Source organism: Corvus cornix, chromosome 3, assembly GCF_000738735.6.
Source record: "Corvus cornix cornix isolate S_Up_H32 chromosome 3, ASM73873v5, whole genome shotgun sequence".
Lineage (NCBI taxonomy): Eukaryota > Metazoa > Chordata > Aves > Passeriformes > Corvidae > Corvus > Corvus cornix.
Genome location: NC_047056.1, coordinates 80475060 through 80488892, shown reverse-complemented (window position 1 = coordinate 80488892; position 13833 = coordinate 80475060). Strand labels below are relative to the sequence as shown.

Here is a 13833-nt window from a genome sequence, read left to right as displayed (position 1 = left end):
ACTTGCATTTTACAAGTCGGCGTTTAAATCCACAGTTAAGCAGCAAAAGAGAAGTATCCTGATTTTCAGAAGTGCTGTTTGCCCACACTTCAGTACACTATATGGCTATGCAAGGATTGGATATGGATTACTACTAGGATTGTAGGATGGCCAGGGAAGCCATTGAAGTTTCCATTGCAATTTTCCTGGGAAGACTGCAAAAAAGTTGTTCAGTCTAGCAAGTGCCCTGTCTCGCAACAATCTCAAGGAGCATGGATAATTAAATTCTGGGAATACTCTCATTTGTCTAATCTGGGACTATAGCTCTTTGTCTTATGTCACTGTCAATTTTTAATACAGTGATGACAACACTTAAAAGAAAAAATATGATACTCGGGTACGAAAAGATCTAAACTTCAGCTCTAGGATATCCACTGAAGATCCATGGCAATGTATCTATTCCCTTATGCTAGGTTTTATTTTAAAAGGGTACAACTACAATGAAAAACAGTATAAAAATACAGTTACATAGCAATTTGCAAGTACCTGACATACAAAACAGTGAGCCATGATGGTTTACTGCTAAGTCAGCCAGTGGGAAAACAAGTTAGTAACAACCAAATGATGAATAGGTTATGTCAGTGATATTTATTTATTTATTTGTAGGCAACCAGGCAGCAGAGGCAACCGTGGGCACAGGCTGATCCACTGCCATGGATCAGGAATCTCAGCAGCAGCAGTTCGGGTGGGATACTCTGAATAAAGCACAGCAGTGTTGCTCTCTGGTAGAGGTAAAGGACCAAAGAGAGATGAAGCACTGAGGTACTCAAATCCAATTAGCCAGACCAACAGTGACCGAAAGTTTTCCTGAGAGTTGAAATATAGGTAAAAATACTTCTTGACTTCTAGTGGGAAAGAGACAGAGCTGGGATAAAAGGGACAGATAAGTTACTGCATTCTGATGTGAACTGAAGCCAAAATTTTATTATTTTACTTTACCAGAGTTTCCAAAGGGGGAAAAAAAAAAAGAAAGAAAAAAAGAAACTGCTGCTTCTGACAGCCTGGAAAACTACTGTACTTCCGTAACAACAATATAAACCTTGTTAAAATATTACACTCACACAAATTATTCAAATAAATCAACATTCACTCCATTTACAATACAGTGCACCAGCTAACTTCTGTTGGGAATGCTGCCCACCATTTGCTGGAGCTATAAAAGATGAAGGAAAGTAACTGAGATTACCCAGGCCTTTTCCATTTGAAAAATCCTGTTTTAAAATAGTTTGGAGAAGAAAAGCCCAGGAACAGCATGTGCTTCACTTGTTGAAGTCTGGGGCATAACTGAGCATTATTAGAACATTAATACATCCAATTTGAGCTCCAGAATCAGTTTTGGTACAACAAGAATATTAAAAATACTAAAATATTCCTCCACTTTCTCTATCTTATCTCAAAATCCAAAACAATAGCCTTCCCACTCAGTACCACATCTGAGGATTTCAATAGTTTTTGTTTTCTTTAAAGGATGAATTTATTTCTTTAAGGCTCCTCTGCTGATCTTTGCTAAGAATTTCTCTAAGGTCTTGCATCACAAACAATAATAGGTGTCTCTCTGCAAATAAACTTGATTAGGTTCTATCTATCCTGCTGTGACTTTACTTCACTGCCAGACTCACTTTTCCTTACACTGCTTATTGGGTCCAAAAAGTCTGTAGAGCATATATTTGTAACACTTCCAGCAATCAGATACGATTTAACCACCCAATGAACCAACAGGAAAGGAAAGAAGAAGGATACGAGGCACTAAGTAAAAAACCAACCAACCAACAACAAATTGCTTGCCTACATTCTTCTTTCTGTGACTACCCTATTTATAAGGGTATTCATACGAGGAATGAATTAATTAACCTACTCCCCCTAATGTAACAGAATATACAGAAGCAGACGTCTTCTACTAAATCATCTTTCCTCCGTGTCAGAGTTCCCTGGATCTGGGAACTGAAGGAGTGCCAAATGTGCACACAAGCATCCCATCTCCAGAAAAACAGTACAATTAGTTTACTTCTCTTTTCCCCCTACACAGGCAGGTGAGGACAATTCCAAGCAGGGTACCCCACTAAGCACCACAGCCTGGAGCAGGGTTCAGGTTTCCTTAACAACCCTCTTAGAGAAGGCATCATCTGTTGACGATTTAAATGTTTCAAGTGGTATCAGTTACAAGTCATCATGGTTAATCACAAAATTTGAAGATATTCCTCAGGCAAACCATCATAGTTGCTTAAACTAGGATAAGAAAATAAACCCTGATTATGAAACTGTCTGAGTTTTCCTCTTCCACAGCACTGTCCATTATCCAAAGAAACAGTTTCTCATTTAAAACCACTGTGTGGGGTTTTTTTAATCCAAGAACTTATCTTAATAGTCAAACAAGCTAAGAAGCCTTCCGAATGGTCTCATCCCATGAGTGTAAAAAAGTCCACCTGGGAGTCTAGGTGGGCAAGGAAGCCTGGACCCAGGTAGTTTCAGGAAGAATGCAAACCCATCAATGAGTGGGAATGAATCTCAGCTGTAAGCACAGGAAGGAACTGAGGGTGGGCTCAAAGAGCAATTCTAGCTGCAGTCAAGGCAGTCTATGGGCAAGTGCCAAAGGACCCACCTTGCTCCTCTCCTGCTGCCCACAGTGATCTTCATTAGGAAGTTAATGTTCACTGCATGGTGGAAGGAGCAGGTGGTCATAGACTTGAAAAATTGCTTCAAAGGGCTTAAGTCCCACTGAGGGAAAAAAATCTCAGTGCAAAAAGATCTTCACTAAGTCTGCCATAGGAGGGAGTTGTTGCAGCAGCATTTCTTCCTGCACACTTTCTGACAGCCAGTTTAGCTTGATCAATATGGGAACATATAGGCATGATATAAGTCTTGGTCTTGCACCATTACAGTGCAAAAGAGGACAGAGGCACCAATGTTCTCACAACCTGTGATTGGACATACTGTCAGAATGACTGTGTGGTCCAACCCCTCCCTTAATGATGCACAGCTATATGCACCTTTTAAGTTGACTTCTTGCCAGTACATTCTCTTGCCAAAAGTAAGGGCTGTATGAATTAATTAATTTAGTCACAAACTGAACTATATTCTAATGCAATCTACTAAATGAAAATTGCTATTAAAATACTTTTCTATTTTGATTTTGTGGATACATTGCTTTTACAGTTGTTCTCAAAGTTAGCTAAACCATATTTACCATAAAACACTGCTTTAAAGTAGTACATGAAGTGAAATGAAATACTGCTACCATCTGTGAATAATGTAATCAGGCAAATGAGGAATAATGACTACATCATGGTAATTTAGGATAGAACATAATGAATTACAATTGTCAGCAGCTTAGTTTATAGCTCACAAACTTGAGAAAAGCGCAGCATATAAAAAGAGCAGGGAAGGATTTAATCAAAATATGATTACAGAAGAGAACGTAAACGACACATGGCATTACTTTTCAAGGGTCCACCACTATTATTTGTATCTTGAAGTCTAACTGAAAACTTACCATCACACACACTCAGAAAGATAATTTCAGTGATACAAGGCTGCTCGTATGCATCACAAATCCACAGAGTTTAGCTCATAAAATAATTCCACCCAACTCTTTGAGGTTGTGGTAGGTAGGCAAGAAAATAATCTATGGAAATTCCACCAGATTCTTTCCATTTTCTAAGTTTCCTATCTGTTCATAGGCCAGAGGTGCAAGTCAGTATTTTCCCTGCCTAGTACAATGACTTCCATTGAGGATGATCTGCAGCAGGAAGCAAAGCTGGTAAGATGCTGTTCTTCCCTACTCTGACATTCTTTTGAGGGGTTCAGGGTGGAGTTATCTTTACCAGATTTGCTAAAATGAAATATCCTTTGAAATATGGAAAAAAATTTCCATACTCTTTAAATTTACTTCTTGCATTAGACAAGGAAATTCAGGTCCCTGTTATTGAAAAGATGCCTTTTTCCTCTCCTTTCATTTCTTGTTCCATCTCCATTCTACATATTTTCCCCTCAAGCATTTCCATAATCCTTTCACTGTTGTACATGAATGCCTCTTGGCCACTGATATATTTCACTTTGCATCATCACAGTCAAGCAGAGAAGAAAGAGGAACTGGAATAAAAACATAGAGTTACTTTCTCTGGTTACAGAGGAAGCTTTGGTGGATCAATCCCAGCTACCAAAGTGTTGTTTAGCAATCCCTCCTCTCAAAGTTTCCTCTGTAAACACAGATATTTAAGAACAACTTGTCATTTGGAAAAATTTACTTGTCTGTATAAAATGTTTTATGACCCATTTCTCCACAGGGTAGAAACTTAACAAACGTTTCTGAATTCCAGTTGGAATTATGTTCTTCACTGATGAAGACAACTGTCCATTTTTTTCTCCTGTTATAAAACATTCCTTCCATTTAGAATATTCCTGTTCCTCTAAATTACTGCACTGACACAAAAGCAAGAACCACCTGGTAGTGCCCAGAGAAATTATAGTATCTGCCCTCAGAGGGCAGCTGCTGGCACTAGTAATAAATAAATAAACAGATAAATGTATACATACGTAAATAAATAAAAGCTGTTCACTGAATTTGTGTCACCAGAAATCCAGATGCTTTCCACATGTTTCTGCCTTCCATCATCTGGGAAAAATCACAATGTAGTAGCTCCATTCTGCCATGCTGTACCAAAATCTTTTAGTAATGGATAGTTTAAGTTTTGGGTTTGTTGGTTTGTTTTGTTTTTTTTTTTTTTTCTTTTAATCCTGACTCATAAATAATTTTGTTTCATAAGAAGAAATTTTTGGGGTGAGTATCAGTGGAGGCTGAGAAGAGGAAAGTATTGCAGTTGATGAAACTATACCTTTTTATAAAGCATTTTTTTATTACCATACCATTCATTGTATAAAGGTGACATTTCAACATGAAACACTATAAATTATTCTGCATCAGCTTATAAAAATCTAGATTTTAAAAATTTAACAATCAATCAAGATGACATATAGGAAAATTCCCTGGAAGCCAATAAAAAGACTGTACAAAGTGCACCGCCCTGTACTGCTGCCCACTCCTTCTTGCTCCCAGGCAATGCTGCTAAAACCTGGCTCTCACTTCTGTTAGCATTTGGCCTCTCTGGAGAATTATGAAGGTGTAAAAGATCTAAAATAGGTATTTCACATAGCTTTCCAACTTGAAAATATGTCATCACACTGTCTTTAACTTAGACTTATTAAAAATACATGACAGCCTTGTGCTTTACAATGTTCATGATTATGTACATCTTGGAGATGTACTGAAAACACCATGACAACAGATTTCACCAGAATTTATCCCATTCCCAGAACTGATTAGGCAGTGCTAAATAAGAAAGCTTCTTTTGGAGCACCATGGCAATAACTAACAATAAATATGACTAACATAAAATTTAACAGACCAAACATGCATCTAAGATTAGCGAAGCAAATACTCCCTCAGTGAAACAGCCAGCAGAAGGCTAAGCAAAGTGAAAAGAGGAAAAACATAATAGAAACCTTCATGAGGAAAAATAATTATCGTGTAACCAAAGTATACAATTATCTAGATCACCACAATGGTTGCAAAGGGAACCATGACCTGCATGTTTAACAGTCAGACCTGCTATGCCAGAATCAGCTGTAAGTGCTGAGTCTGCCAGCGGCACATTAAACACAAATCTGAATTTAGGAACCTGTAAAATTATTGAGCAATTGGACTAGATTTTGATCTAACTACATCACTTTTCCCTTCACCTTAGTAAATGGGTATCATTATGAATGTAGATATCACACTACAGGCAAAACAATTCACAAGTAAACCACGCAAAGTTGGAATTACAATTTTTAAGTGCTCCACTTCAAACATGAACTTCAACCACTGCTGACCATGACAGATTTAGCTGAGAACAAAGTGATCTTTCAGAAGGTCAAGCAAACACAAATTGCTCAAAATTGCTCAAAATTACAGAGCTTTAAAGATGTTTAAGTAAGAAGTGCATGTCAACCAGACCTTCAGGCATTCATGAGATAATCTTCTGCTTGACTCCGATTATTTCCTTTAGTATGAAGAACAGCGGTTCATTTTAAAGAAAGGGCTATTTAGAGAATGCATTATGTTAGAGATTCTCAAAACACAGACCACAGAGCAACTTCTAATGCTCTGAACATTCTTTTAGGGAGCTGAATCTATTAGGAAGGTTCATCAATTTTATCTGAAAGGGAGCGTTTAGCTAAGTAGCAAACACACAACAGGATAGAGTCAAACCAGCAACATCCATAGGACCATTATGAACAAGGGAGTGGCAGCCAACTGGGGATGATGGGGAAGAGTATAGTAGTCCATGAAGGAATATGTGTTTCAGCACAGAAATTAATACCGCCTGCTTGGCCAGGTTTCTCTTGCACAGCAATCAAGGCAGGAAGAACAGAGGTTGCGTATGTCCAGGTAAGGTCTCAGGATTGTGTCAAGTGCAGATGGGGCGCAAGACAAAATTGAGGAGCTGGAAAGTATCTCCAGGTTCCACAGATCAGCCTCACCTTTGGATGCAGATGCAGAAGACACATTCCTCTATGGATCATGGCAATTGAGCTATTTTAGGTATACACATTGAATGCAGAGCTAGAACTCCAAATATTTTAACAAACAAGGAAAATATGAGCAAAGGTGTTATTTGACACATAAGGAGAACTATTTTATGCATCACAGTCTAATAATAAATTTAACTACTTTCTGTACAGGAAATAAGAAGCAAGTGAAAGAGCTGACTTGGTGTAGGTCCATACCATGACACTTAAAACACTGAAAGCTTAGTCCTGTTGTGGGTTTGGTGGGGGCAGAGGCAGGGGTTGCCAAGTATGATAGCTTCTTTAAGGCTGCTGACATCTCACATATGAAATCACAGAGACAGAGAAGATCATGTAGGCACAGTGCTAGGCAGGGAAAATTATTAGGCAAATATTTAACAATCTAAACCTTGAAAAAGAAGTTTGAAAAATGAGTTATATTCAGATGAGTTTTACTGCTCATGTAATTCATAAAACTGCAATATTGAAGGTAAATAGTTCAGGCAGTTGTAAACTCATAAAATACTATGCTCAAGATAAAAATTATCTGGAACCTAACAACTCTGTCTTCTTTTCATAAGCTACTGACCTTTATTTCTCTCAAGACGAAGTTCACAGTGGAATTAATCAATGACTAGCACACATATATCACTTACCTTGAAGTCACAGCTTCCATGAATTCATCAAGAAGATCATCATAGGCTTGACCTCTAATTCTCTTGTGTCTCAGCCCAATATACAAAGGATCTTTCAGCAATTCCTGTTTAAAAAAAAAAATGTTTGAACTATTACATGAGCAAGTTACAATACTACACTCTCAGTTAACAAGAAGGGGACAAAAATACAGTGTTTGAGTATTAACCCAAGCATATGAAGTACATACCAATTCATCCACCTCTACATTAAGACCGAAGAAATATAAAGAGATTAAAGAAACACCCTTTTTGTATCAAGGAAAAGGGATACCCTAGTCTCAAAGGAAGTGTATAGTTTCCAAGTAAAAAAGTAAAATTTACTCTGGGAAGTCAGGCTTCAAAAGTGTCTTTTAAAGCTTTAGTTAGTAATTTTCTATTTTTCTTTTATATCCTGAAAGTGCTCTGACATTTTAAAAAAGCCGTTTTCCTTAATTTTATCCGCATGTTTCACAAACCTCTCCCAGAGACCATCATTTCAACTGTTGATGAGCTGATATTCAGAAAATGTGCTGCTTTCTAAAATTCAATACGCCAAAACATAACCAAGCCTTTGCCCTTTTCCTTCCAAACTTTTTAGATTATCAGTTTAGATTCTAGAATTCTTCATTTCAGCTATCCATGTTCCATCAGTTGGATATGATTTCTGAATTTGTCTATGCTTAAATCTTGCACTTTTTCTTCCTTTACCTTTATGACTCAGACTTTCCCATGGTCCATAAAAACACTAAGCCTGTATCATGCCATGTCTTCACTACTAGAAGGTCAGATATATTTCCAAATTATAACTTACAAATTACTAAAAGTGTTCAAAGCATTTTACAACCACTTTTGACCATCCGCTTCAGCTACAGCAATTCCCCACAGCAAGTCTCACGCTTCCACTGGCTCTCCCAGGAACTCAGGTATAAAGACACTCTCTGCTATTATTTCTCACATGCCTCTGAAAAAAAATAAGCTAATTTCCCCATTATATGTTGTATGCAATCCTCCCACACATGCCCAAACAGCTTGCAGAATAGGTCAGAAGCTTGACTAAATATTTTTCATCCAAAAATAATATGAAAACCCAACAGGGTGGCAGTAATTTTTACACCAGCTTCAACTAGAAAAAACATTGTAAAGAAAAGTACAGACCAACTCACCTTCCAAGAGAGAGCCTTCAGAATGAAAAATGAAGCAAGAAGTCTGGAAAGCTTTCTCAACCTGATCCAGACTGGGAAACAGAAATTTGATTTCTGAATTTTAGAGAAGCGCCTAAATTCCCATCCCAGCCTTTTTTTTATGCTGTAGAACTGAAAAAATTCCTCTGGGCCACAAGCCCCTGTTAAAGATTGATTTGAATCAGTATGAAACTCAAAATCTTTGGTGGTATTCTGCCTCCCCTGGGAGTATCCTGATGCAGACCTACAGATAGAGATGTTTGTCCCTCCCTCACTTTTCTCTCCACATCCACAAAGAAGTAAAGATATAAGATTAGAATATTTTAAAAGATCAAGCAGGTTTAAAAGCTGAACTTTTTAATACTTGCTGTATTAATCACCAATTCAGAAAATTTTGTAATACATTACTTACAGCCATTCAGAAGTTGTTAGTTCAACTTTTTGAAGTGAAACATGAATAAAGCTCAAAATTAAAATTACTTTATAAATGAAGTTGAAGTCATTACACTGTAAGTATTTTATTTATTCCCTTCACCAACACAGTGTAGGAGTCATGCTTAAGTAACATAGTTTTTGAGGAAATAATTTTGCCTGTGTATTTACATTATCCTAAATATTCTAGCAGCAAAATCAAAATAATAATTCTGTACTTATTCTAGATCTGCAGGAAAAACTTGCAAGAGTTTGATCTGGTATCTGTCAAAGGAATTGTCCGGTTTGTAGTCTTCTTTTTTTTATATAACCACTTCAAACTTTGTAGTCAAGAACTATTTCTGGAATTATTTTTTCATTTCCATTTTGAGTTTGCCTAGTTATTAAAAATGAATCTGAAAAATCAAGGATAAATATATATTTCTGGGAGATGAATTCACAGGAAGTGCAAATTAACTAGTTAACAACATGAAATTTTAAGGCAAGTTTGGAGAGCCCATATGAGCTGTCTCATGCTTCCCACCAGATTGAGCACACAAGGTTGGGAAGAAGAACTGGCAAGCCTCAGGAGCCTCTGTCAGGAACATCATGGTAGGACTCAGAAACAGCAGTCTCATTTCTAAAATCCCATTTCTACAGCTTTCCATGCCAGTAGGCTTCTGCTACTCCATGTCCTGTGCAAGGATACCGCATGTTCCACTGTCCAATTCAGAGTAAATAACTTAATTCCTTTCCAACTCCTCTAATTCTTCTTCCTTAATTGATTTGCTCTTTTCAAAGAGCTTCCACAAGCTTTTTATTAGGCAATGTCTGTTTTCTCATTTTATAAAACAATGCTCAAAATGAAAAAAAAAAAAATCTTTGCTCCCTTTATTTTTTAAATTCTAAAGACGTGTTTCTAAAACACTTTGTGGCCAAGACTGAATCAGTCTGATTCCTTCAAGAAGGCAATTTAGATGGGCAATGATTCTGTGAAAGTTCAAGAGAAACAGGTATCGCATTACTCTGTTCAAAAAGTGCTAAACAGACATGGGTCTGCCTTGAAACTTACACAGGCTCTTACACTCCTTTTGCTGCTTCTGCATTTTTCATGTCTGTGAGCTTTTAAATCTATAGTCAACACTAAAACTCAGAACTCCAAAGCAGTTCCATTTATAGGACCACTGTTTGAGCTTATTCACCTACCTTTGATGCTGAAATTTAATGTGAAATATTTAAAATAATTATTACAGTGTTTCTGGAGTATGTATAAACCTCTAGCCTGGGAAGTCTCACAAGCAGAGACAATTAATTCAGCAACACATCTCTGATGAAAAGCTTGGCCAGCTATATACTCAGAGTTCAGAATTCCTTTACAGCTCAGTGCATTCTGCTTAACAAACGTTACAGTTTGACATGAAATAGCCCCAAAAAGTTCCTTTATGGTCCTGTTTGGAACAACGTATGAAGAAACCCGTGGCGGACACAAAAGAATGAAACATTCAGCAAGTGAAAAGAACAGTGGTCACGTCTGTGCCCTGAGTGGCAAACCATTGTGGAGCTGCTCCCTTTCCAAAGGGCACTGAAGAATGAATAAGCTGCTTAAGCATATTATCCCCTTATTCAGGTCAACACCATGCAAACCGGGACCATGCTTGGTTTTTTTTAGAGGGTTCACACATCTTGAGAGATTAACATTTGCTACCAACTATTTCATGGCTTTCAAAACAGATTACCAAAAAAAAAAGTTCCATCGTACAATCGAGTATGTCAAACTGACATGATGATTAGGTACTTTTCCTCAGTGACTTGGGTTTCTTTTGTTACCCAGCTTGTTGTCAAAGTTTAAACTTTGTTTTGTTCTTTTGGAAATCCAATCTCCCTCAAAACATAACTCTCCTTTTTTCCAGGTTAGTGGGTTCGTTATGCATATTACATGATACTGAAAAAGTTGATGCCAGCTTATTTTTAGACATGTTTGTTCTAAGGCTAAAAAAAAAAAGTTCTAAAACATTTAGGTTTACCAATGTGGTACATTTCAAGCTTTAACAGAAATAGGTTTTTCTAAGAATAAAGAGCTTATGTGAAGTTCTGGCAGTGGAAATAGCATGTAGATCTATTTAGAATTAGCTGTGCAAAATAACGAGTTCTTTGAAGCACCACCTGAGCGCATTAAAACTGTAATGACCTTTGGGGGTTTTAAGAAAAAGGCAAGCCGTTTATACCATCTTACTCAGGGTAAAGAGATCAGCAAACCATCAAAGTTCAAGCAAGGCTGAGCCGTGCACCTGGCTCTAAGTTAGCTACAAAAGCCAAACCAGTGAGAAACAGAAAACTGTGCACTTAAATATTTCATCAGTTGAGCACAAACACGCTGAAATGTCATTTATTCCCACACTTGGCACTGAGATGTTTCTTCGGAACAGATACATATTTTAGTGAACAGCTTCATGGAAAACTGGAGGTGAACATCTGCAAGACCCTGAGCCTTTCCACTGACAAATATGGAGCAGAGATTGCTCAGAACCAACCAGTGCCACCTAGATAGTGTTTGGGGTACGGTAATGCTTCAGAGAAGCAACTAAACCCATGCCATTAAAATGTCAAAACCCTCCAGCAGTTCTACACTGGGAAATGATTTGCACTAGAGCCACAGTTACAAAGCTAAAAGAGAGCTATATTTGTATGGGACATCTGAAGCTTTGGGACAAAGACATGCCACATGCCAGAAATTAAACACATTTTAGAGCATGATTGGTCTAACAGGGCACACAGTTACCAAGAACACCAGCGGGAGGCCGCTGCTTTTTTAAGTCTTAGTATTTTCTTACATTAATACACTCTAAATTATTTTTGTAACTTTCTTGTCTCAGTTTTAACAGGTTGGGGAAGGGCTAGTGAGCACAGGAAGGCTTCTGTTCTCCAGGAAAGTTGCATATTCCAAACTTTTTTTTTTCCCCCACAAGATTGAAATTTCATTTGATGTGAAACTTTTTCCAATAAAAAGAGTTAGCTGGTTAGGAACATGCCAAAGTTTTGGACTTAACTTCAGCTTCCATCGATACTCATTACCCAGTAATCAATCTGCATTCATTCAAATTTTTGGTTTGTAAGCACTAACACGCTGAATCACAATTTTCTGTCCTTCAAGAACTGCTTACAGCTGCAAAGTGTTTTTCATGGCATTAGAAAGACTGTACAAGATTTCAATTTATATTAGACTAGAAAGCCTTTCTTTTCTTCGAATAAGCTTATTTTGAAGTCTGAAATACAGGATGATGCCCTTAAAACATGTAACAAATCCTGTGTTTCCAAATGCTAAATGAATTTTGGAGAGTTGAATGCTGCTAATTAGATTTGAGGCTGTAGAATACTTTGCAGAAATAAGTTGCATAAACACCAGACCTCTGTCAACACATTTGCAAACGTTAGCAAGGGGCCTCTTGCACAAGAAAAAAGGAGCCTTATCCTCTGTTTCTCCCTAAAAGAAGGAGCTCTCATCTTTGGGAGTCTCAGCTAGCACTTTATCTAGACATCCCCAAGACAGGTACTGACATACAGAGCAGTAGCTCTCTTTGCCCCTTAGTTTCCTCCACTGGATCCTCCATAGGACAGGATGTCACAAAAGATCCCAAAACAGAAGGCCAAAAATGGGTATCACAATGAGTTGTTCTAGCCATAAAAAAAGGAGGAAAAACCCCACACACTAGACATGAGTTTTAACAGTTGAGCCCAGCTGTGCTCACCTTGCCAAAACCAAGTGGCTGTCAGTTCTTTAGAGACAAAGATACAGCCATACCATAATTACTATTTTCCCACCTGTAACCCTAAAAACATCACTGAAAATTGTCCCTTGTCTGCTCAGACAAAATAGACACCTTCAGCAGTCAAGAGTTTAAAAGATAATACATTCATAGCGCTCCTTTGTCATCAATCTCGAATGTAGTGCTTGAAGGGAAAAACCTTTTATGAAATAAAATTATTAGCAAAGAGTATTATGAATTTTTGAGACAGTTCAAATATAAAAATTATTAAAACCCTAGTGAAGCAATGTCCTCATGTAACAGAAAAGAAGTTACAGTATTTCAAACTCTGCTTAAAAGAATTTAAGGTTGTGCTAAAAATATAGAGAATATATTCTCTTTCATATATGCATAATGATACTATAGATTTGCACACTCGGACTAGACTTTCTCAATTATTTGTCCTTAAAGACAGGCTTCATTAATTCAATCCAACTTGTTCTTTAATTTCATGAGGTTATTAAAGTGTCAGTGTGACCTTTACATCCTGTGCTTGCTTCTGCTCAGGAAGCTTACTCATTTCTTAACCTGAGAGGAATTACCAGTTGTAGCTTTGAATGCTCACTGAACCCTGTTGCTTGTATCCCAGTTATTTCCCACGCATGCAAACAGCCTTGCCCAGCTGAAAAACTGTCAGCTCCAGCGAACTTTAACAACAAAATAAAAATGCCTCTAATGGCTGGAAAGAATGCTTCATGAAGGAATCTTGTAACACACTATGAAATTACCACAGCCCGTCCCCAAGCAAGAAGACTGCACAAAGCCAGGCTGTGCCAAGGACATTCTGTGGGATGTTTCCGGCGCATGTATGTGGCACTGAATAAAGGCCCCAGTGTGCGAGTGCTGCGGGCAGACAGTGGCTGTGTGCCCAGGGGCACAAGCCTCCAGCCCCCTCGCACGGCACCATCTGCCTGCATCCCTCCATCCCATGCCACGGCTACCAGAAGGGCCCTTCCAGGAAGTCACACTCATTCCTGTGGGTGAGTATGCAAAGCTAAAGACCACCCAGGCCCCTGAGGGCAACATTTACAAACATACCTGAGATACACAAATGTGTGGTTATGTGAGCCCTCATTAGCAAGGGAGCACCAAGTGCAAAATCCAAAGACAGAAATTTGCAGCACCAAGGGGCAAGATGCACTTGATTTTTCAGATTTTTCAAGAGGCTGCTGTCTCCTC

General features: G+C 38.0%; 1 protein-coding gene across 1 annotated transcript in view; it reads right to left on the bottom strand.

Moving 5' to 3' along the window:
• The window catches only part of ME1 (malic enzyme 1), a 159050-nt gene that overhangs the window by 62198 nt on the left and 83019 nt on the right, over positions 1 to 13833 (bottom strand). Inside the window, exon 6 of the mRNA XM_039568160.1 lies at positions 7242 to 7345. Within this exon, the coding sequence (XP_039424094.1) occupies positions 7242 to 7345 (104 nt within the window). The remainder of the gene's footprint in view (positions 1 to 7241; positions 7346 to 13833) is intronic.